The 27195-nt window shown below is 31.6% G+C and overlaps 1 protein-coding gene across 2 annotated transcripts in view; it reads left to right on the forward strand.

Moving 5' to 3' along the window:
* The window catches only part of LOC103571944 (tRNA dimethylallyltransferase), a 263909-nt gene that overhangs the window by 78891 nt on the left and 157823 nt on the right, over positions 1-27195 (forward strand). For both annotated transcript variants that reach the window (XM_053741000.1, XM_053740999.1), the window contains exons 2-3: positions 6342-6479; positions 21711-22096. In XM_053741000.1, coding sequence (XP_053596975.1) covers positions 6342-6479; positions 21711-22096 — 524 coding nt within the window. The remainder of the gene's footprint in view (positions 1-6341; positions 6480-21710; positions 22097-27195) is intronic.

Raw genomic sequence — 27195 nt, forward strand, 5'->3', positions numbered from 1 at the left:
ATTAATCGTTTTCAATCGTAAAATAATAAATCGTCTTTAGATGATTTGGGACAATTATATTTAAAAATCCATTACGATTATTACGATTAAAGACGATTAATGATGATTTAATTTTTAATCGTTTTTAATCGTCACAAATCGTTTTGTTTAATCAGGGATATTTTTTTTAAACTGATAGAATTGAGGAATTTAGAAATTCTCGGGATTCTATTAAGACTGGGAATGTTCTAAGTTCGATTATTAGCTGAGGAAAATCTGGCTGAGGGCCCTCAACGATTGGTCGTTGTAAGGAGATTCCTGGGATTCCTGGGCCTTTGATGAGAGACTGGATATTTCTTTTGGTTTAAGTGAGCTCAGCTAAAGTCAAACATTTGAATTCTTAGGACTTATCATTGGTCAATAGTATCCTGGCTGGAGCTTTGGGATCCGTCCGGAGTTGATATAGTCAACATTTTTCTAAAGCAGTGCAAGACTTTTGGAATATAGGTGGATACCCTGGAGAGTTTCCGAGGAACTTTTAGGGGGAAAAATTGAAATTGATATAGGTCATTCTATGTCAAATCGACAAATTGTTGGAATCGGCCCCGTCCGATTCGAATAAATTTTGGTGGAGAGTTTCGTCTCATCATAAAACGAAGTTCTGTTAAAGGAAGAATTTTTTAAAAATTTTTCTTGAGAGTTATGCAAAATTGAAAATTTCACCGTTTTTCTGGTTTTTTAAGTTTATTTGTTTAATATTTTATAATTTATTGTATATTAAAAAAAACGTCGATGGGTTCAATGAGGACACATAGAGGTATGAGAAAAAATTTTTTTGGAAAAAAAATTTTAAAAATTACCAAAATTGGGAAATTTTGAATTTTTCAAAATCGTAAAAAGTAAAGTTTGCAGTAAAATTTTAGGCTCAAAATTTTTTATATTATACCTCTAACATATCTTAAGAAATTCTGACATTTTTAGGAGGGTGTTCTTTTTTTTTTTTTTTTTTTTTTTTTTTTTTTTTTTTTTTTTCAAAATATAAATTTTTGAATTTTGGAAAAATAATTTTTTTCAACTTTTTGTTGAATATAATTATTCTACGACATGATTATTGGAGTTTGAAGTCTAAAATATTTTTCCTATGTTAATGGGATATAAAAACAGAAATATCTCTAAAATTTTATATTATTATTTTTTTATTTAGAATAATGTTTAAGATTTAAGGTTTTTGTAATTAAACGAAAGGATTACAAGTATTAAAAAAGTACTTATTAATATTTAACTTTCAAGATTTCGAATCCTTTTGAATACCAATTCAGTACATGAGAAATAATTTTCAATCCTTTTGTTCATCCAGGGTTTGCTGCATATAATTTAGTACGACGCTTTTTGGTGATTCCTTGTTCTGATGTTGATGTCTCAGTATTTTTTCTCAATCTAAAAAGAGACAAGATCGTATTAGTTTATAATAAAAAAATTAAATGTTTTAAAATACAAAAACTTGAAATTCTAATTTTTGTACCTTGTTTTTATTGGTGGTTCATCGATGATGTCGTAAACATTAGGGTTTTTTAAGCGAAAATCTTTTCCTTCTCGTGATGATGATAAATTTTTATTTTTATCACATCACTTGAAACAGGAATAGCAGCATGACAGCTACGTATTCCTTGCACTGGCAAAGCATCTTTGAATCTTTTGCTGATTTTTTTTTCGGTCAGCTGAATTTGCTTGTTGGAAATGAAATGACAGAGTACTCCTGGAAGATTATCTTGACCCCATTTACACATTTCTTCAGGTGTTTGTATTTGTTGATCAGCTTCTTTTTGGAGGTTAGCTCGGGTAACTAAACGCTTGATAAGTCCACCCAATCCATCACTCGAACCTTTCCCATGAGAAGTCGCATGAAAATGCCATTCAGCTGGTATTTTAAAATCATCTTCATGATGAAGCAAGTTAACTAAATTGTACCGATTCTTATATTGAGATACCGCACCATCTGAAAAATAAATTATTTTTGTAATATTGAGAATCTTAATTTTAAGAAACGATATTAATTTCTCTTGGAAACTGTAAACGGCAGTGGTGTTATGCGTTAAGCTATCCGAAACTATTATCAAACTAAGAGGTAATAATTTGCTCTCATTCCCATCAATCGATCTATAATAACAAGCAAATGGATGTATTGTTGCTTGTGTATTATTTCAATATACTTTTTGAACACTATTTTGTAGTACGGACGAATAGTTTTCGGAAAAATCAGCAACAACAAGAACTTGTCCAACTTCAAGAATACTTTTCACAGTTTGGAAATATTCAGCTTGTTGTTTAGCAATAAAATCATGCTGGAGTACTTTTGGAATTGATTCTATAAAAAAATCGACATAATTGTCAGTTGATTTAATAACCGTCTCCAGAGTACATCTATCAACTTGAGTCCACTGATTAAATATGATTTCATCCAAAAAATTATCAGTAAAAAGATTTTCTAAGGTACTTTTTAATTTTATTGAGCCTGGACAATGAGTGCAGAGACCAAAATAACAGTCATTTGTAGGTTCTTGGCATATAACCATTTTCATACAGTCTTGATATGATGATAATGGTTGACTATCATCTTGAAGTTTTAGTTTATCAAGTTTCGCACCAAGAAATAAAAGTTTCTCAGATAAATTGGATAACAACTTTTCCTGGATCTCAAGTGAGCTTTGAATGACTACTGGGGTTTCCTCTGGATCGGCTGCACTAAACATTTCAGCTGAATCACGATCTAAATTGTCCGAAATCTCTTCAACCAGTCTACTTCTTTCCATTTCAGTGGTTTGTTTAAATAGTTTGGAATCAATTGCCTGGTGTTCTTTTAAATTACTATAGATTTTCTATAAACAGGATATACATAGTTTAGTTCCAGGAACAATGGAAGAAAAACTAACCTTACACTGATTGTGTAAATCAAAAGAAACCACTTTTAATGATTTGAATACTTTTGTATTATGAGTTTTATAAGGATCAACACAAAATTTTGATTCAGAATGTAATGTGAACGAAATTGCTTATCATGTTCAGCACAAATGAAACTCACAACTGTACCATTTCTGGCATTTAGAGAAATGCTGTCTTCATCTGAAAAATTCTTACAGTCCATTAGATTATCCTCAGAGCACATTTCTTTACTAGATATACCGATTGAACACTTTTGTTTCTTCTCCATAACGAACTTTGATTTTAATTTGATTTTCTTAGAAATTAATGTTTACGACCAGACTCAGCAATTTTATCTTGTTGACGATTAAATAACAACTCTCTCGTTATAATAATAATAATAATCACGAGAAATATAGCCCTCTAGTGAGTTATGTCATGGACCCTATCGATAATAGTGATTTTATTTATGGGTACATAGATGGCAGAGTGTGACACTTCTTCCATGATTTGAATTTTAACTTAAAGCTAAATCAATAATGTACAGTTTTTGAGATATTTCTGTTTTTATATCCCATTAACATAGAAAAAATATTTTAGACTTCAAAAAAACTTTAATAATCATGTCGTAGAATAATTATATTCAACAAAAAAGTTGAAAAAATTGAAACAAATTATTTTTCTAAAATTCAAAAATTTATATTTTGAAAAAAAAAAAGAACACCCTCCTAAAAATTTCAGAATTTCTTAAGATATGTTAGAGGTATAATATAAAAAATTTTGAGCCCAAAATTTTACTACGAACTTTACTTTTTACGATTTTGAAAAATTCAAAATTTTTCAATTTTGGTAATTTTCAAAATTTTTTTTCCAAAAAATTTTTTTCTCATACCTCTAAGTGTCCTCTTTAAACCCATCGGCGTTTTTTTAAATATACAATAAATTATAAAATATTAAATAAATAAACTTCAATAACCAGAAAAACAGTGAAATTTTCAATTTTGCATAACTCTCAAGAAAAATTTTTAAAAAATTCTTCCTTTGGCAGAACTTCGTTTTATGATGAGACGAAACTCTCCACCAAAATTTATCCGAATCGGAGGGGGCCGATTCCAACAATTTGTCGATTTGACATGGAATGACCCATGTTTTTTTCAAATAAAAGGTTTGTGAATTTCAACCCTCATAACTTTTGTTCTATTTATTTTTTTAATATATCACCAATGGCACTTTTTATAATTTTTTACTCCGATAATAATGCCACTCGTCTTATTCGATTATTCAAACTGCAAGTATGCGAAACTTGCAAAACACTCCTTTGGAGCTTAAACTCTGACGAGTCATTTCACCCTCTAAATATGTTTTTCCGCCGATAAAAACAAAAAATACGTGACTCTTCGAGTTCGACGGAGAATAGCATGTCTCAGTTATGTCTAAATCGGAGGGGATCACTTGGAAATGTTTCTTTGTAAGTTAAAACTCATAAATCCTTATTTTGATCACTCACATTGATTTCTGCCTAAATACATATATATTATTGAACATTAACGTGAGTAAAAATTCAAAAAATGCTTGTTTATTAATTAATTTTGATTCTCAAATTTTCAAGCTTTATATAAAACGTAACTTGTTCGACCTAGGAAAGCTCATTAACTAACAGTTGCATGCAAAAGTATTTTCGAGCTCTTCGAGCTCGAAAATTTACTGACTCTCGTGTTTTCAAGGTCGAAGAGCTTAAAACCAGCGAGGACTTTTGGAGCTGGCCTGCCGGGCTAACCGTTTCCAAGATTTTTTTTTACTGAATTTCAAGTGGTTCTATCAACAACAATTTCTTTATTTATGAAAATTAAAAAAATTCTTTGCCAACAGCTGATTTACTTACTGAAAGCGTTTATGCAACTCTGAGAGATTGGTGGGAGTGCGAGGATATTTGGCGGTTTTAAATAATTCCAGTTGTAACAGAGTGCGTTTTGAATTTTCGACTTGAAAATCGGGTGCAAAAATTCGAGTCATCTTATAGCCATATAGCATGCTAATTGTGTACTATTTATACTCTTAAGTTAATCTGGGGCATGTCATCAAAATTTCCTTATACATGGGCCAACAAGAAATTTTTCGAGGACTTGGGCCTTGGCTACCATCTAGAGTAGACCTTTAAGGTAATGGACTGATGACGATTGGTGAGGACCCTATTCTGCACCCAGAGCTCATATTATTAACACGAGCAGGCCTAACGATAATTCTAGTAAAAGTTAGTCATCAGTTCACCGTATTCAGTTTTATTTATAGTGGGTATGTAACTTGATTGGGTTGGTTCAGTGACTTCGGCCGCAAAATAGTTCTCGGTGTTTTGTCATACTGCGGAGAAATAAATTTCTATATTAAATTAAATCTATTCCATCGGAAAAGAAGACTGAAGTGAGTGAACCGCGCTGTTGAATATTATTTTGTTGTGTGGTGTTTATATTGCTGCTGCGTTCGCTGAGTTGCATCTTGCCGTCTCGCTGTTCTCACGTTGCACTGAGGGTTATTTTCCACCTACAACTACAAGGATGGAACACGTAGTTAAATGCACCGTAAGTGGGGTTTCTCTTCCTGAAATTGTATTCTTGGTCTTCCTCCCGCATATATACGTTTACCAAACTAGTCAATTAGATAAAACAAATCTTTTGAACAAATTTAAGATTCAAGGAAATTTTGTATGAGAAACTTGGTTAAATAAAATCTGTTAATCTTATTAATTAATATAAAATTCCTGAAATTTTTTTGTTACCCTGGTACTTTCCCAACCCTCTTGTCTTTTATAAAATTTTCCAGGAACGAATTTCTCAGGACACGAGCCGAACCTATTAATTAATCAAGTTTATTTTATTTAATAATTCAGGCAAAGTTCAGCTACTAACCTTGGTTCCTGGTGTTTGAGTTGTTGAGCTGGCTACCAAGACCATTGTTATACAGTGATGATTCTTATCTTGAATTGCTTATTAAAAATTATTTTACAAATATCTAAATAATGATTAATTGCTTGATTATTAGTTTTATAATAATTAAATATAAAAGTAATCATTGTATTATTTGAAACGGTGAAATGTCCGCCCATTTCGTAAAACTATTTATAACTATATATTTAAAAATTATTAGGCTTAAAAAGTTTGATAATTTCCGATAGATATTTGATCATTTCCGGTTAAAATTTAGCTTAGCGCTATTTGCAATATAATTTAGTTAATTGCAAAGAAGTTGTCAATCTTATCAAGGTGCAAATCGTAGCATTAAATTCCTGCATTTTTTACTATTTTGAGTAATTTTATTTTTTGGTTATAGGATTTTATTGCAGCAACGTTTCGTAACTAGTGAAGTTGAGCTTGCGACTCTCCTTATTCATATAATATTAATAAAAATAACAGTTGTTTAAAACAAGTTTTTTTCATTTTTTGTTTCAGGTCTATAAAGGTTTAGATATTATTACAGCCAAAGTGACTGAAGAAGAGAGATTGTTGGCCCCTCATCATATGTTAAATTTTGTTGATCCGCTACACAATTATTGTGTTCTTGACTTTCAGAAGAAAGCTCTACCAATTGTATCCTTTCATGAAAATTACAATAGTCGATTTATTATAGAGATTTTTACATAAATTTAGTTCGGCATTATAAAATACAAATTGCAACAATAATCGAGTACTCTTTACTAGTTTCCGATGTAACAAATTGTTTACTTTTTATCGGTAAAATGTAAGTATTTTAACCCTCCGTCCGTCGCGCGGTTTCGCCACCCTACGTTCGTCACGCTGCGGCATTCCGCTGCTATGCATTTAATATTGCGGTGTTGCCAAGTATCATAACTATGATTTTTCAGAATTATAACCACACAATTTCATACGAATAATTTTTTTTTTAATTTTTTAATAAAATAAAAATTTTTTATTCAATAAAAATGTTAAAGAAAGAGATGAATTAAATGAGCTGGAAATGAGTCGCTGGTGGTAACTGGCAACATTGTGCACAGGATCCAAACCAATTCAACGCACGAGTTTACTCGCGTCAGTGGCTCATCGCCGCGTTTCTCAGGTTTTCTAACAAAAAAAAAAAATAATTTTTTTTATATTTAATATATCGATATAATGATTATCATTCTTTTATTCGATACTTAAAAGTACAGTAGAAGAACTCATAAAATTTCAAAAGATTAAGAATTTTTTTTTTTTTTTAATAATCTTTTAATAAAAATTGCAGCGCTGCGTTCATAGTGCGAAGGATGAAGGGTTAAGGGACACTACTGGTATGACCGCCCGAAAAAAAGTGACTTTTAGGATTTTTTTTAAAGAAAACTATTGCATGGAATATTTAAATGTTTTGAAGATTAATTCGTAGATGTATAATAAACATATGATAAAATTTTTGGACCAAAAAATTGAAAATTCAGCGGGTTATTTGCAATCTCCCAAGGCTAAAAAAAGTTCCCCCACTGCTGCAGTGATAGCGACCTTCACAGTGCATGAAATCAAAATAGCCAACAAGTTTCTTGAACTAGAAAGTACTACTTGTACCATGACCCTCATTTGAATAAAAAATTGAAATTTAACAAATTAGCGGAGTTTTAAAAATAAGTTTTGATTTTCGCGCCAAAATTTGACGATTTTCGGACTGTCAAAATTATATTTTCTGTTCGATTGGAAACCTGGAGGTTCATGGTAGGAGAAACATATATAAGAAAAGCTGCAATAATAATCGAATCGATCAGATGATTTGTCTTCGAGGTGTAACTGCAGCGAATTTCGAAAAATGTCGTTTCGAGAACTGATAGGTGGATGCTCTTCAGATGGCTGTAACTCAAAAACTATTTGAAATGTGCACTTGAAATTTCAGTATGTTATTTTTGAAGGTATAGATTGAAAATATGCAAAAAACGATTTTTTCAAAATTTCATACTAGTATCGCCCCTTAAACAGGAAGTATGGTGGTCCAAATGATCTGAAAATATTCAGCATTCTTGAGTTTTGGGAAGCCGAAATAGATTAATTTCTAGTATAATTTGAGTATAAATCGAGCTAAGACATCGCTTAAACTTTAAGCCAGCAATAAAATAAAAACTATAAATTGGCTAGACCTGGTGACCAGTATCCCATAAATCAGTTTTTTTCAAGGCTTGCACAAGCCTACTCTCAACTTCGATAGTTGCTAGCGTCACCATTCATCTATGGGTCTTGGTCGCGGTATTTAGGGCCGATTTGAATTGCAAGTCTTATGCAAGCCTTACCCAAGAGTTTTGGTAAAGTCATTATTCAATTTTAAGGAAAAATCGGCGCCAGAAGCATGTTGAATCTACTTTGCGAATGACTTGCTCAAGCTTTGCTAAAGTTAAAACTGGTAAGTGAAGGAATAGTTTGGGAACTGTCGCGCGTCATGAGTAGATCTTGAGCAAGACATGCTACACAATCTCTCGCAAGGCACATACGTAGGAAGAGACACTAGTAACTATGGGCCTTGCACAACGCTCTTATACAAGAGCATTTGCTTAAGTACGTGTTACTTGTAAACTGTCTACCAGTGCTCATGGTACAATGATTCGTAGATTTTGTCAACGAGGCGCAGTCATAGATTTTATTGCTGGTCGTAGCTAACGTCAAGAAGGTCAGAAATCCGAAAACAAAATAAAAAATACTAATCGGTTTAATTTAGCGATCGGTAACTAATGGCTAGAATCTATGCTACCGTAACAGTCGGTTTTGATCGGCAAAATGCAGTTATTAATTTGATTGCTGGTCAGGAATGACACCTGCGATGCTTCGCGAGCCATGAATGAACTCTTTGCTAGTTTTTCGTATTTTTAGACAGCTGCCGAGAATATTCATATCAATGATCTCCGACACGGAAAATCTATAATATAAAAATGAATCGCAAAATGTGTTGGTAAGCGCATAACTCAACAACGCCTGGACCAATTTGGCCAATTCTTTTTTTAAAATGTTCGTTGAAGTCCAAGGATGGTTCTTACGGCGAGAAAAAATCGAATAATTGTCGGGAAAACCCTAAAAACAGCCCTTTTCTTTTTCACATACAAACGTTTTCTAACTAAAACGTAGAATCAATTTGAGCTTTATTGCTATTATATAAAGTTCATATTAAATTACAAGCACTCACTGTTATCTAAGAAATGTAGATGTGTTCCTAACGTCAAAAAGTAAATTTACACTTTCTTACCGCTATACAAAGTTCAAATTCAATCATATCTATCAAAATAGTGTGCGTGTGTGCGTTGGAGCACAGAATACGTCGTTGGAGGATTTAATGTCGCGTTCCGAACCTAAAAAAAAGTGATCGCGAACCCGAACAAATTGAATAGTCACAAAATATAATAATAACAACTTGGTCGGCTTCGCGATATTATTTCTTTTGTTTCACTTTCGGCAGGCGACAAAAAAAAATAATGATTAATAAAATTATTATTTATTAATTAATTAGTAATAATTTTACTGTGGAAGAAAATTTTGATAATAGTTGCGTGTCAGATAATTATTAACAGTAAATTCCGAGCATGCTATTATTTTAAGACATTTTTCTTAAAAATAAAGTGAAATATGAAATTTAAAAAATCTATAAAAAAATAAATCCCATCGTTGTCCCATTATGAGCATAGCTGGAAAAGTAGAATAGGTGACAGTTTGCTGTGAAAAAATTATGAGGGAAATCGATCAGTACGTGTTTTTTGTAAATCGACAATTTATACTTAAAAGTTAAAATTTCAACAGAAGCGTGATTCAAAAATTTTTTTGATATTTTTTATCGAAAAGAAATCTAAAAACAATAATTTTTTGACTCTTTAAAAATTTTGTTTAACCCTTTTTTCACGAAGTTACAGGCATTTGATAGAAAAATCTCTTCATTTTTTAAAATTCGATATTTCGAAAACGGTTGGAGGAAAAAATTTGAAAAAAATCATGAAGGCCTCTTTCAACCTATGCTGAAAGATAAAAAAATCAGAGGTTCAAAATAACTTATTGAGCCACACCGTCCATCGTATGGTATTACACCAATTTAATATATAGTGGAAACCTAAATCATGCAACCCTTCTCAATAAGACAATTTATAGATAAATTGAGAAAAATATAGATAGCCCGAACTGGGAATCGAACTCAGACCATGTCGGTATCGCACCGAGTGCTCTACCAGTTGAGCTATCCGGCACTATACTATATTCCGTTCAATTTGATCTATAACTTATTGAGCCACACCATCCATTGTACGGTAATACATCAATTTTATATAGTGGGAACTTAAACAGAGTTGATTATTTTATTTTGCTCTACAATCGATTGAGGCAGTACGAAGTCTGCCGGGTCAGCTAGTAAATTATAAAAATAAAACATTAGAAAATTGAATTATTAAGCGAAGCTGTCGAAGGCGGCTAAAGTTCGATGATAATTATACGAATGTCTCGCCCGAGAAATTACAGATGTAGTACAGCTACTCCATGCCCCGTGAGCTCCCTTGCTGTTGAAAAAAACACCCCACCCTGTTCAGCTGGCGTCAGAACAAATTTCTTTTTGAAATTTAAAATTCCTAATTTTCCTAACCCCTGTGAGTAGTTTGTTACGCCACTAATTTAGGTCATCAGAAACGTAGTTTGGGATGTTTATGATTTTGTCATAGTTCATCCCACTAAGTTCTAAGGCTTCTGTCTTGGCTTTTTCCAACATCTTACAGTGGAACATCCTGTAATCCCCTCCTGGGCACCTAGCTAATACCATATCTATCATCTGGACATATTTTCTTATTTTGCTAGTTTTCTTACCTATTAACTCTACTAACATTTCTTTAGAATTTAGCACGAATCCCAGGTATTTACATTGTTGACTTGGTAATCATTTTCATTTAGCTCTATTTACTATAAAGCCAAGTTCTAGTAAATTAATTGTTTTTTATAAATTATTGTGACACCCTTCTATAGAGTTTTCTAAGCACAAGATGTGATCTAGGTAAATAACTGATAAAAAGCCATTTAATCTTAGTCTCGTTATCGCCGGTTTTATAAGTTTTTGTAAAAGCGTATGGGCTCTCACAGATGCCGAAAGGCAAATATGTAAACTCATATATTTGGTTTTGGAATCTGAATCTTAAATACTTTCTCTGACTTCTGTGTATTGGCATTACAAAATATGCATCCTGAATATCTACTAACCCCATATACATGTTACGATTTAATAACCTGCAAGAAGATCTGAGGTCTTCTATTTTAAAATGTTCATTATCAATGAACAGGTTGAGCTCCTGAAAATTTAGAATAAATCTTTTGGAGCCGTCTGGTTTCTTTCTTAAGAAATAAGTTGATAGAAACTGGCAGGTTATGCGTCAGCACTTTACGATCACTTCGTGTGCCAAGAGCCTATTTGGATATCCGTTGCTTCTTGTGAAGACGAGACCTTCTCTTTTGGAGGAAAAGTTGGGCTAGGTGTTTCTCTAAAATTAATTTTATAGCCTGTTAAGCATTGTCTAATAACTTTATCAGGCGTCAGCTGTCCTCATGCCTAGAAAAAGTGTTTTAGTCTACCTGCTAGGTTTACGTCCTTGATTCTTGTCTACTGAGTCCGGGTCCTGCTCATGTTCTACTGTCAACGTCAATGGGTCTGATTCTGGGTTTGATTCGTTTTGTGCTGGCTGAATTGTTTCGATGAAATCTTCTGAGTAACTGTCTTGTGAGATTTAAATTTTCGGCTTGTCGAGATCGTCGGTTTTCGAGGTATCGACGGGCCATTCCAGTTTCCCGAACTGGTTGGAATACTTTTCTTTGAGCTTTGGATCTTTAAGTCCTGGCTTAATTTATCCATGCTTTTTATGTCTTTAATCTTGTCTCCAAGCTTTTCCTCGAAGAAGTACGAATCTATCTCCCTCTCTTCCAGTGAGGGTGCTACCTGCTTTGTAAGGCTGGGTCATATGTATGTCTGTCGTGCGACTGATTGCGAATGATGAAGCTTGGCCTGAATTTTTGCTGCATCCCAGATATTGCTTAATATCTTTTTTGAATCTATCTTCTTACTTTCCAAAAGCAAGATGATCAACGGGGCAAGAGCTAATAAACTGGATCCCGCTAACTTTTGTGTAGTACAGAAATATTTATCTCTTTTCAGCGCTGAGTCGTTTAGAGCGGATTTTATTTCGGGGTAAAGCTTCGGCGCTTCTAGGAGACAAGGCCCACTCCGAGGGTATTTTTTAAGTATCTCGTCCTTCTCTTCTTTTTTCAGATCAGTTTTTAGCCATGCGTTCCACCGAATAGGAATATCCAAATGGATTTTTTGACAAGGTTCTTCTTTTTCTGTTGTCTGACAAATTGTTTTTATAATTTCTTCATCGAGGACTAGCGCTTGTTTTGAATCCGTGTTCTTCGATTGGTTTCCTGTTTTCGCTAGCGTTGACGGTCCTGCGCTTTCTTGAGTTTTTTTCCGAGCCGGTGGACCGCTTCCGGATAAGTCGATTGGGTCGTTTTGAGGCTGTGACTTCTGAGCTGAGAGTATTTCCGAAGTATTCCGGTTAGTAGTGTCTCCCGTCTGAACGCTGTTGTCACTTCTTGGATTGTGTGTAACAAATTCAAACAAGCCTGGATTAGCGTATACGTGGTTGTTATATACTATAGTATCTGAGTGTATACTATACACTTCGATGGATCAATCTTCGAAACGGTTCGATGGATCAATCTGAAAATTCCCAGGGTTTTTGGCGGTACATTAAACTGTAAAATCACCTGGCAACATTATTTTTTTTTATCGATATTTACAAAGTAGCGATAAGTTGACTACAAAACCAGAAAATGGCCATTTTTTGTGGGTTTTTCAAATTGATATTAAGGATTAAAAAAATTTTTTTTTCAAAAAATCGAAAATAGAGCTTGTAGGGTATTTATTCAAGTTTCTTAAACTGCCATTTAAATTACTGTGCGACCATTAGTTGCTGAGATATCGATAATTAAAGACAAAAGAATCCTTTTTCATTTGAAGGCTGATATCTCAGCAGCATATTGTCGTACAGAGAAACAAAATAAGCAAATTGTAGCTAAATAAATTCCTAAACGAACCATGAATTAGTTTTTTACAAAAAAAATTTTCCCGGCCCCACAGACCTAAAAAACAAAACCAAAAAATTCAGACAAATTCTGTCTCGGCCTATTTCTTATGATTCCGCAAAAACCGTGGCTCAGAAAATCATTTGGCTAAGAGATCTTCAAACTAGAGATTTCAAGCTTAAATTTGCTTTTTTTATTTTTTCAATACGATCATTTTTCACGAAAATACAGACTTTCAAAAATCGCTAAAAATTTTATAAAATTTTCTTGTTCCTTTAATTTTTTGGATAAGTGTATTTCTGTTTTTGTTTAATAAGGATGTTATATGATTCATTTGGATTCTCTGTATCTTTTTTTTGTTAACTGTATTGTTGTCTCTTTCTATATGGGTCATTCCACCATATAAAGTTATTTTTACGGGGTGACCCTCATCGATTTGATTAAAATTTTGTGGAGTCTTTCCATCTATTGAAAAAAAAAATTCTCTGAAAATTTGAGCCTTTAATATGCAGCAGTTTCAAAGTTATGATTTTTTGAATTTTTTTAAAATTTTTGTTTTCAACTTTTTCATTACTTTTTTTGAAGGAAACAATTTAAAAAAAAAAATGAGCACATAATAGTTTTTCGTAGGAAAAATTCTCAGCTTTCCAACGAAAATATCTATTTTTTATTTTAAGTTACAGAAGACCCTTTAAAATTCGTTTAAAATAGGTAAAACGATTTTTATGACAGTGCGGCGCTTGATACATCTAATTTGATATTTTTTTCTGAAAGCTGAGACCTTTTCCCACGAAATATGTAATTTTCACGATGTGCATTTTTTTTTGTTTGAACAAAATTAAATGAAATATAAACTCTCTATGATTAAAAAACTTTAATTCTTAACTTTTTTGAGGATCTTGATACATTTTTAACACAAATATATCCTAGTCTATCAACAATAGGTGAGAAAAGATGTACTGCTTGTGTTTCTTTCACCGTATTTGACTCTAAGTATCGTACGTCTAAAATATTTATTTTCTATAAAAAGTCATTATTCCTTGATTTAAAGAAACGATTCGAAACGATTTGTAATGTTAAATGCCCATAAAAAGGGTGATTAAAAAGTATTCAAAGAATTCAAAAGCATTAAAAAGTATTAAAAATTTTTTTTCAAATCGTTTTCAATCGTTTCTTTTAATAAGAGTTGGTTATAAAAGTGAAAACAACGCCGGTAAAATTTTGAATAGCCTGGATGCATAAGTCTTGCGGTGTGAGGATATGTTTTCTGATATGTGTCTGCAGTAAAGCTCTGACAACAAAAATTATAAAACTATTTTTCATGATACCAGCATTAAAGCTTCAAGTTTTGGAATTAGTAATTTGAACTTTGATTCTTGCGTTTTATCCAAAAATGATTTCAGGCTATTGATGTTATCTGCCTTAATGACAGTTCTAACTTTGTTTCATCTCTTGCCACACAATGAACCATTACAGTTTGATAAAACTATAAAATCAACAACTTGTATTTAAATAATTATTGATTTTGTTAAAACAAAAAAAATGCACATCGTGAAAATTACATATTTCGTGGGAAAAGGTCTCAGCTTTCAGAAAAAAATATCAAATTAGATGTATCAAGCGCCGCACAGTCATAAAAATCGTTTTACCTATTTTAAACGAATTTTAAAGGGTCTTCTGTAACTTAAAATAAAAAATAGATATTTTCGTTGGAAAGCTGAGAATTTTTCCTACGAAAAACTATTATGTGCTCATTTTTTTTTTTAAATTGTTTCCTTCAAAGAAAGTAATGAAAAAGTTGAAAACAAAAATTTTAAAAAAATTCAAAAAATCATAACTTTGAAACTGCTGCATATTAAAGGCTCAAATTTTCAGAGAATTTTTTTTTTCAATAGATGGAAAGACTCCACAAAATTTTAATCAAATCGATGAGGGTCACCCCGTAAAAATAACTTTATTTGATGGAATGACCCATATATATTGATTCCAAGATTAATCTTTTTCTACAATTTGACTCTATATCTAAAATTTTAACTTGATCATAATTCAAGTTATGGTCATTCTCTATTGTCTGAATTGTTAACATGTTGTTTGCTTCGACTAAGTTTGATATTGTTTTTATGTTCATTAATTCTAATCTTTAGCCACCTTTTTGTTTGGCCAACATAACATTTTTCACAGTTCATACAATTGACTTTATAAATACAATCTGATTTTTTTAAATGTTTTATAGGATCCTTTCCACTATTATAGAGTTTTTTCAACTATTTTCAATTTCAAACGTTTCTGGAATTTTATATTTTTTAAAAATGTTTTTAATAAATCTATTCAAATTGTCATCGTGCGGAAAACTTATTGTTTTAGACATATCCAGATTAATTGTTGTATTTCTATTGTTGACTATATTGTTTTTTTATCTACTAATTGTTTCCATCTATTGTTTATGTATTTGTTAATGAATTCTATTGGATAATTATTGTATATTGAAGCACTTTTAATTAATTTAAAATTTTCTTGTTTGAATTTTTCATCTGCAAGATAAAAAACTTTATCTATGAGATGATATATGATGCCTATTTTTCGTGAAATTGGATGATATGAATAGTGATTTAAATATCTACCAGACCAAGTTGGTTTTTGATACCAGTTTATTTCTAAATTTTCATTGTTTCTAATTATAACTGTGTCTAAGTAGCTAATTTTATTATCATTATTTTCTTTTTCTATTGTAAATTGTATCCTTTTATGGTAATTGTTAAATATTTTCACAAGTGTATCAATAGAATCCTTTGGTAAACAATAATAAGTCATCTACATATTTTTTAATGAAATAAACTTCAAATTTTATGTTTTTTAAACTAATGAAAATTAATCTATCCATCAAAATGTCTGCTATAATTGGGGATAATGGAGAACCCATTGAGGCTGCAAATATTTGTTTGTAAATTTTATTATTAAAACTAAAATATGTATTATTTAAGCATGATTTTAAGCCGGTAATGAATTCATTTTGAGGTAACGGTATTGAATTTTTAATTTCTGTCCAATAACTAATTATTATGTTTATCACTAACTCTATCGATACATTCTTAAATAACAATACTACATCTAATGAGCAAATTTCAAAATTTTTTGGTATAATTCTATTGCTTTGAATAAATTTGCTAAATTCAAAACTATTTTTAATATTATATTTGTATTTATTTTTGCAACAATTTAATAAACTTGGTAACCATTTACTTAAATTGTAAGTGGGTTCATATATTGAAGATACAATTAGCCTATATGGTATATTAGGTTTATGTATCTTTGGTACAGCATAAGCTCTAGGTAAATTACTTTTATAACTTATTAAATTGTTTCTTGTATCGGAATTAATGTGTAATTTTTTTTTTGCCATTTATTTATTAGATCATTATTACTTTTTTCTAAAATGTTGTTATAATTTTTAAATATTACTTGCTCATAAATTGATGTATCATTTAACATTTCAATTACTTTATTTTTATATTCTATTTTATCTAAAATAACGGTTGAATTGCCTTTATCGGATCTAGTTATCATAATATTTTTATTGTTTTTAAGAAAGGTTTTTATATGATATGCATTTGAAATATTAGAATTATAACTGTAAAATGTATTTGATGAATTGTTTACGAATTTATTTCTTTCTGATATTCTTTTTTCTTCATCAATAAGGTAAATTTTAGATTCAAAACTGGTTATAAATTTATATAGTGGAAAGGATTTTTTATTAAATTCTAAACTGTGTTTAGGTCCTAATTGTAAACTTTAGCAATATTTTCAGGAATTTCTGTTTGACTTAAATTTATTAACCATTTATTATTTACTTTATCTATTTTTTCATTAAGTCTATTGTTACTATAATTTGATAAATTGTTATAAATCGGTTGATCTTTTGTTAAATTGTTAATTTTTATTTTATAATTACTATTGAAACTATAAACTAATCTTTTTATTTTATACTTTTGTATATTTATCAATTCCAAAATATCATTTCGATCAAGTGATCTTTTTATATTTGAGTTTAAATCACGGATTTGACTTTTTATTAAGTCTATTTTATGATATAATTCATTGATATCTATTTTTAATCATTTAACTTTAAATTCTGAGACTAATTTTTCTAATTTATATTTATTTTTATGAACTTGCAAATATTTACTTCTAATAAATTTATAATTCATTGTTTGAGGTACTAAATGTAATTTTAAACATTGTTTTAAAAATTTAACTTTACTTAATTTTTTTGCTAAATTGTATGTAAATGTTGATCTTGATTTTAACTTAACTGTAACGATGTTTCCATATTTATGTTCGATTCTTCTTCTTTCCTTGTTTTAATGCCTTAATAATTATTTAAATGTTGTTTTTTAATATATATAATGCATTTATGTGCTTATGTATTCTTTGATTGGTTGGTATTTAATTAATTTAATGACAATTTAAATTAATTATAATCTGGAAACAATATATTTTTTAAATTATTTTAATGGCACATTTTTTTATAGAGGTTAACTTTGTTATTTCATACCTTATTTTATGTGTTATTGCGAGCATGATTTTTTTCTTTTTTTCTTTTTCTTTATTGTAATTTCCATAGTTTATATTTTTTACAAATTTTTTAATTATTATTATTAATATATTGTTATGTGATGCTTGAATTTTTGTGTCGTTCTTTTAATTGTGATATTTTTTATTAATTATATTATTATCTGTAATGAAGTTTTTTAATTTTAAGTTTACCATTGTAAGTAAACGCAATTAATAATAACAACAGTAATAGTCATAATAAAAAATGAGTTAAAATAATTATAATTATGATTTTTTTTTAATTTATAATTCTTAGTTTGCATAAAGTAAAAAAATTAAAGTGATTTAAATTATTCGTAATTTTAAAACTCAGTAGTTAAAAAAAAATTTGTGTTAAAAATATGCAATTTAAAAATCCCCCGTAACAATTTTTAGCCAAAAATAAACATCATGGATGGAAATGTGTAAAACTTATTATTCCTATTTCTGCCAGTATTTTTGCAATTAACAGCACAACAACTATTTGTTCTCATTTTTTAACACTGCTTTCATTCAACTATTCACAAGACAAGTGCAATTTAATGCGTATTTCGTTCACTGCGGACGCTACAATCAATTCGATTGTCACCACCCTATACTCCACACCCTATCCATTCGGGCTCTCCTTCTAATACTAACTGTTTATACCTATTGTTGAACTCTGACTTGCTTATGCTACACCTTCTTTCCTGTTTTTGTATATCTCTATCGCTTTCTATTTTTGTAATATTGACTTCAATAGTATGAATTTATATACATATGAAAGTGATAGTGTTGCTACATTAATTTATTCGATTACTGTTCACAATAAACTCACAAGTAACCAAATGAATCCTGCATCGTATAAGTAATTTACTTGAATAGACAGAGGGCCCTCACTTCGTAACTCGCAGGCATTGATGTTGATTTGGATCATAGCCAAGCACTGGATTTTTCGCCATGTAGACAGTGTGACGAGCGCGCGATATTTTTAAGTTTTAAATTTAAGTTAAAAAAAAAAAAAAAAAAAAAAAAGTGTAACTCGTTTGTAAATATGTAGACTAAGATTATAGTTCATACCATTATTACTATTAGCATAGTCAAGTCCAAGATGGAGGAGAAAGACACGCTGGAAGAAGCCGAACAGAAGTTGCGAGCCATATTAGTCGACGGCAAGGTATCACCCGCCAAGGAAGAGAATAAGCCGAGTATTGTGGATCGAGTCAAGAATAAAATACGGACAGCATTAAAAGCCGAAGACCAGAAAAAGAAAGAAGTGACAGTAGTAGCTGCGCCAACTGAACCGGCGGACAAAATAGCAAGGAGAAAGAAGCTACGTGGTCTGACAAAAGCACCCGCAATCAGTATTAGTGATGAACCCGTCACCTCAGTGGACGCCCCGAAGAAACCCGCGGTGCCACCATTACACGACAGAGTTCGGGGCAAGTGGATCAGTGAGATCAAACCCTCCGTCCCAACAGTCCGTCGACACCTAGCCAAATTTATCCACCAAGGAGCTTCCAAGTCTGGTCGCACGGCCGAACTCCTTACGAGCCCTAAACCCATTAAAAGGCTCCGCAATCCGACGTCTAAACCTAAAAATACATCAAAGAAATTAGGGGAAGCCCAATCCGTGGTGATCCGTATACCTAAGAAAAAGGTATCTCGAGTCCTCAAGCCTACGTCATTGAACGATCCGCCGTCCATCGAATGTCAATCATCAATGTATGGGGCAAGTGACAGAAACTATAGTTCGTAGTAATGAGCTGATCCGACCAGCCTGCACTCCAGATTCGGTAATGGATCATCAACCCAGTTGGACCGATCACTTGATGCAGTTGTACCTGGAAAACAAGGAGAAGGCACCCACCAATATCCAGTGTAACGCCTTGCCCGTCGAACCCCTACCGTTGGAGGTGGAACCCTATTTCCCTACGCCGTTGTCCGTTTTGCAATTAAATAAAGTGAGACAGGGGCAGCCTCAAGAAATGTTACATATCCCACTCGAGGCTCCACCGATCATCGGGCATGTCCCGACACTTGAGCTGTCCAGGTAAATGTCTACAAGACGGGTACCATGGAAACAGTAAAAGGCACGATAAGAAACCCAGGGACTGAAAACCAGCCATCAAGCCCGACGTGAAACGTTTATCATTGTTTATCTTCTTTTATATTTATCTATGTATCTTGCCCATTTTGTTTTATCATTTGATTATTTCATGTATTATTATTTATTTTTGTATGATAATTTATTTATGTATTATTTATTCAGCCTGTGCATTATTAGTGGATAAGCAAAGAAAAAAAAAAGATAGTTGCAATAAAAGAACATATATAAACGTGCAATCGTATTACTGCTAGATTTAATAAAGGGACGAAAAGCCCACAAACGCGTTTGCGACCTTTTCTTTACAAAAAAAAAAGGGGTGTGACGAGCGCGCGATATTTTTAAGTTTTAAATTTAAGTTAAAAAAAAAAATGTACGGGGGCACAAGGAAATAAATAATATACGGCCCTGGGAGCAAACACCGGCGAGCGTACGATGGCCTTGACGAGTCGTGATGAGAGGGGAGAGTTAGTTCACCGACCGCCGCTAGAGCGCGCCATCCCTCGCAGTACTGTCCCTAAATAGAACGGACTGCTAAAGATTTATAAGCCGTTCAATGGGACTACGAAATCAATCAGTCTCATCCCGAGATCCATCCGACAAGTGTCTCCGCATACCGAGGTACAGAAATTGGAGCAAGTAGACGACTGATATAAAAAGGTATTTCCGTTTATTTAGTTTTCTCTTGTTGAAAAATCCACCTTATCTTATAGCGTCGATTCGCCTGACTTAGAATTAATTTATTCTGCTGGTGTCTCTGGCGAAATATTTTCTAAGTCCCGTTTAGGTAAAAATTAATATTCTATTTGGCCTTCCGGATTGGAATATTTATTTCGCGACTATTAAGATTAGGTGACCGTCGGATTGATTGGATTTCCGACTCCGGCGATCACAGTACGCGTACTCTGGCAAATAACTAGGCGAGGGTGTGTTGTGGAGCTAGTGTCCCGGCTTCGCGCATACGAGGAGAGGACGTTGAATGAGGGTTTCCACGTTCGCGGTCCTCTGATTTGTTTTACGTAGAGCTTCTCTCTACGGTAGAGGGAACGGGTATCAGTCCGTACTTAAGTATTTAAAAACGTTAGCTGCTGCGAGCATATCCATAAGCCGTCCACGACTCGTCATACCGTTTAAATATCTAAAGATTGATTGTTAAAGTGGGCTTATGAACCTTTTGCTGTAAATTTAAGAGTTTATAAAATAAAGATTATCACAAGTCCGTAAATAAATTTGAAGTTATTTGTTATTACGCGATCCCCCACCTAACCCTGGACACCGACGAGCTAATGAACACGGGGAGGCCACGATATTGAAAGTCGTGGCGAGGATTCTAATCGTTCCGTAACGTCACAACAGACAGTTGATTACGGAGACGTATTTCCTTGTAAAGTCCAGTCCCATCAGTGGTTAGGATCCAAGTCCCCGAGCGTACTGTAGTCACCCCTTCTACAGTGAAAATCTATGTGACGTAGAAATTATTGCGCTACTATTTATAACTTTATTAGGATAGAACCCATCGGGATTCATGCAGTGCCTGAATTAACCGATGAGGAAGAAAATTTGTAAAAAGCACGATAATTAGCTACAGGGATATTTTCAATTTACGCATCCGACTTGTAAGTCAAAATCTAAATCATTTGTTACAAATTCACTCTTTGATCTAGTAGTATTCTAATATTATTTTATTTCTAAAACTCAAATGAAAAAATCACTAGGAACAGATTGTCTGAAAGAGGGCATATGTTTACTAAATGGAAAATTCTTGAAGTTATGCTTGGATTTCTTCTTATACATTAACTTACTTATAAAATGAGTTTTTGAGGTCTGCACTCTCTTATTTTTAAAAGTTATGGTTTTTTCATGAATAGGTTTTGAATCCTGCATATGTAGGTTCAAATCTAGGCATCCGCAGCATTGCAACCAATATTATTCCGATTAAGATTCGAATATCCTGTTAAATAGAGAAATTTTTTTAATAAAACGATAGAATAACGATCTAGAATAAAACGTATTAGATATATTATTGGTGAGTCCTTCAATTTTTAGTCCGTAATGATTTTTTTCCTCAATTGATTCAGATAAGTGATATATTCACTAGGCGGAAGATGCCAATCATTGTCGGAGGCACAAACTATTACATTGAGTCACTACTCTGGCAGGTTCTAGTTGAGGATCCCGATGCGTCTGGGAATTCAATACAGATACATGATGGTTTGGTCTTTGATAAGTACAATTTTAAGTGTGAGCAAATGACTGAAACCATGCAAAAGGGTAAAATAACTGCATCCACAACTACGGAGTTCGAGTTAAACCGAAAAATAGAAGAAAAAAAACTTGTGACCTCGAAAAAAATGGAATACGATGACAATGAACAATCAAATGAGGATTTACATCTTAAATTAACTGAAGTGGATCCAGAAATGGCTCGACGTTTACATCCTAACAATAGAAGAAAGATTATCAGGTGAGTATTCCATAATTATGGATTTTAAATCAAGATAAAAAACCGTTTTTGATTTTTTTTTCACACCTCGAACGCAAAGCGTAGAGATTGGGCTTTACTGTCAACATGTTAAATTCACGCAGCTCACTCAATCGAATTACGTTTATTATTTTTAAAACGATCTGACATGATATTAAGTTCATATTACTATTAAAAAAATCTAGGTAACGGTTGGTCCTGCAGGCCAGCCCCAAAACTTCCCGCTGTTTTCGAGCTCAAGGAATTCGCAAACATTATTATAAATAATTTTTGTATACGATTATGTTTAATAAAATGAATTTATTCAGGCAGAAATCAATGTAAGTGACCAAAATAAGGATTAAAATAAGTTTTGACTCAGATTATAGCGTTACTACATAAAATATCAGGGAACAGGGTTAAAAAGGAGTTTCCCAGGTGAAAATATTTGGCATAAAATAGGCCAAAACAGCTTATTTTGGCCGAAATCACGCCGAAACTATAACATTTCATTGAAAGAGACCGATAGTTGGCCGAAAAATTTTTAATGTTATTAATTAGGCCAAACATCGACTGAAAAGGCCGAAAATTTTTTGATCTTCTTCAAGAGGCCGAAAATAGGTCGAAAAATGAATCGGCCTTTTTTCGGCTAGAGTATATTTATTTTCAATAAAATGGTAGCAAGTGAAAATCTTTGGCAAAAAACAGACCGAAATTTGGTCGATATTTGGCTGACAGTCGAATCGGCCTGTTTTCTGCCAGATTATTTAATATTTTTTTTTTTTTTTTCAATAAAATTATTGCGAGTAAAAATCTTTGGACGAAAACAGGTCGAAATTCGGCCGACAGTTGAATCGGCCCGTTTTTGGCATTTTTTCGGCCATAGTATTTTTTTTAATAAAAAAATACAAAATTATGATAGGTAAAAAAAATTTCATGTAACTCGAAATAAAACACAAAAATTTTGAAGTTGTGGAACTTGAAAATATATTTCCAAATTTTGAGAAAAATTATGTTTTCAATTTATAAAATTTTTTAGTAACTGATTAAGTTATAATTTTATATAAGGCATAGTGAAAACATTTAATTATGCAATAGTTATAGTGATATAATTTTCATGGGAATAGTTTATATTTTATTTCGTGGTATCATTGATGTAAGTTATATGACAGTTCATGGCTGAGTGAAAATATATTAATGAGCGAAAATGAAGAATCGATTACTTTAACTTCTTACGGGCAAAATTTTTCATTATTAACAGATTATAATTTTAAACAATTATTTCTCATCAATATATGTAAAAGGACCTCTTAACTATTCCGTAGTCGATATAAATATCTAAGTATAGAATACCTAACTTTACTATGTATTAGTAATTTTTTTTATAATTAATATGTTTTAAAATTTCTCTTCGGAATGAAATTCACTCCAGGGAATTAGAAAAATAGAAAATCATTCACTGCACGTTCACTCCGTATTCACTTCGCGTTTACTCCGCAAATTTTTACAGTGTAAGCATAGTTATTAATTATCTAGGGAAAACGAATTACATATGACCATACATGGCCATATATATCGAGCCTTTATATTTTTGAAACAATTTTATATATTACTATATAACCAAAATTACACATATCACAATTACTTACATACATGGTTTTATAGCGCTCGAATAAAAAATAAGAGATTTTTTCGTTATTACTGATGATAGATTTTCAATAATATTTCGCTGAATTAAAAAATATGTATTCTTTCAATCTCATACAGTACAAGTACATTTAGTAGTCACTGTCGGCAGTGTAGCCTCGTTGTTAAAGCGTCGGTCTTTCGTTCGTAAGGTCCCGGGTTCGAATCTTACGAAAACGTGTGCCGTCGTTTGATAATTCTAGCGTTTTTTCCCTAAATTAAAAATTTCTACTCGGTTAGAAATTAAATTAATCACGAATTCAATCATTTCTGCATTACCACAATGATTGAACAAAAAAAAAAAAATAACAGAAGTTGAGTAGGTATTTATTTTTCAATTTAGTTGAAGTTTCTATACATAGTAGGGTGTCCGTTATTCACCATATTGATTTTTTCTTAACGACGCCCACTACATTTTTTCTTTATGTCCTAAAATAAATTATCAGACCCATGTAAGCCATTAATATTCATATTAAGCAGTGCTCCAAAGGCAATACATTTCCCATTTGAATAACATAGGGTTTCGGCGCGTTTTAAATTTAATTTTTTTTCTCTTAAGCAAGTTAATCTACATATATCAGGAATACATATTTTTGTAGGAAATTGAACACTCTACAAAAAAGGTCTCTTATGGTTTTTTGATAAATTTACTGATTTAAGAGTTATCCAAAGTTAAAGGTAAATTTATGGTTCATTTTTGATTTTTTTACTTAGATTAATTAGGTCAAAAATTCAGATAACTGAAAAATATTGTGAGTGACGTGTTGAGTTAAGTTCAAAATTGATCGATTTGACGTAAAAAATATGACAGATTAACCCGTTGAGGACACTGGGGTCCAATAGACCCTAGATAAATTTTGAAGTATAACGTAAACCGTAATTAATTTCCGCGACGGAGACACGGATCAACCGGTAAACCGTATGCGGTCACCCACGTGTTAAAATAATAATAATAATAATAATAAATATTGCTAATAAATGATTTTAAATGTTTCCTTCAAATTGAAATAAATGATAAGTTATAAATAATAATAAAATTATAAATACTAAACTCTTGGAGTGCCTGAACCAGCTCCTCAGGCTGGGTTAGTGCACGCAGGCGCCAGACCGTTTATTCTAAAACGGACAAAATTCAATTCAGGGGGAAATCTGCGAGGGAAAATCCGAGCAAGTGATTCACGACAACGCGGACAAACGATTGAGAAAAATAAAATAAGAAAAGAAAAATAGTAAATATATAATAAATAATGATATTACAAATAATAAATAAATCAGAAAAATGAAATTAAGTAGTAGGAAAAGATCCAGGGAAAATAAATATTAAATTTTCCCCGACAGCTGTTGGTTTCCGTATTTTAATTTTAAACAATAATCAATATAATTAATAATATTGTACAATAAATAGTTTTTGTTAATTTAACCACAATAATGACACTCGGTGGGTATAAAAAAAATAATAACGTTATATAAATTCAACCCAAAATAAATATAATTTAATTTAATTAACACTGTTAATTTTATTATTAAATAAAAGAAACCAATTATTTTACTTAAATTTTTTCAGAAAATAAAAAGGAATAATAATAATAATCTTACTTTATTTTATCTCTCAACACGTTTGAGAGAGAGAAAGACACGGAATTTTTCCTTACTCACACTCAAAAAGATAAATTCCTCGGTATTACCAATTTATAAATGTATAACATATAAGTTAAATAATAATTTTAGCATAACGATCTCGTTAATAATTTTTACCACTGGGGTACACATAATCAAAAATAAAATAATGTAATACTATGCAATTGTGTTAAATAATAATAAACGTAAATAATAATTGATAATATTATACAGATATTCTAAATAAAATAGAAAAATAATAATTATATTAACTCGGGAATTTTTCATCCGAGTGCTGACATCAGTGCTTGAGGAATTTTTAAGTACTGCGTGAGTTGTATAGCTATATATACTACTAATAAATATATATATATATAAGTGTGTACCGGCAACGTTTTACGACGTTGCGTACGCTTTATCAATATATATATATTTACTTAATTACCAAATATTTTCGCCAACGTACGAAATAATATTCAATGATAACTAATAACAATTCTCTCACGTATCATTCAATAAATAAATAATAAATACAAATAAAAATTTTCTCCGCGGCGACCAACAACTACCGGGGGAGGTTACCAAATGAAAAATATTATCCAGCGAACAGAAATACAAAGTACTTACTCAAGAGCAGCAAATCAGCGAAAAAAAACAATAAACTTTCCAATAACGGAATAATGATATCAATCACTCGAATTAATTCACCCGGTGAACTTTATTTATTTTCAAAAGAAAACTTTAGTGCTTAGTGACAAAACTCACGTCCGTACACAATGCTTCTCCGTATCTTTCTGAATTAATTATCTAAGCCTCCACCTGTTGGTCGTCGCACACATGGCACCACCGTCGCCCTTAAGTTTTATTTTAATTACTTTTGTCAGCCCTGGGCCTCACAAATTAAAAATATAAGATATAAAACATAAATCCTCAGACAACTGAATGATACAAAATTAATTAATTAAATATATGAACGGTTTATCTATATCTTTCGTATCGGATAATAAATTAAATAATAATAGCCCAACTAATAAACATCACTTGACGTCATCAGTTGGATGACAAGTTTAAACAAAGTAATATGTTGACAATTGTTGGGGCATAATATAACGCTGGATTATGCATCCCAACTAATTCAAAATTATAAATATATATACTTAAAATAAACAAAAGTCAAGCGTTTGTGTTTTAAATCATAAATTATAAAAATAAATTAAATCACACATGTGCTCTCTCATACCCTTCGCGCATGCGCCAGCACCGTGCACGGACTGCCGTTCCATCGGCGAAATGGCGGAATGCCCGCGCAACGATTCAAATTCAAATATATAATTACAATAATTAACTTAAAACTAAATAAAATCAAATAATTTGAATCGTTACGTGACAGAAGTATTTTTAAATCTAACAAGACTCTTAGGAATAAGATTTAAAGCGCCATCTGTTGTCGTTTGAAGTCTTCACAACAAGTTTTGACACGTTACAAAGATCTCCTTGGCATTAGTCGTCCTGCAAGATTATATTAATGCAGACGTGTTTTTTTATGGGGTTCAATAGACCCCGCGTGGCCTTACTGTGGCAAAGTTTTAAAAAAATTCAATTTTTTTTTTTGTTTATCAGTGTCAAACTGTTTCTGTAAACGTAAGTACCCGAGTCAAAAAATTAAACTTAAATTTAACTTACGTTAATTTATAGGACTTACATTGAACTTACATAAGCTTAATGAACTTAAATTAAACTTAAATGACTTATTGGGCTTGATTATAACTTGAATCGACTTAAATAAAAATATTGACTCA

The sequence above is a fragment of the Microplitis demolitor genome, chromosome 7, assembly GCF_026212275.2.
Source record: "Microplitis demolitor isolate Queensland-Clemson2020A chromosome 7, iyMicDemo2.1a, whole genome shotgun sequence".
NCBI lineage: Eukaryota > Metazoa > Arthropoda > Insecta > Hymenoptera > Braconidae > Microplitis > Microplitis demolitor.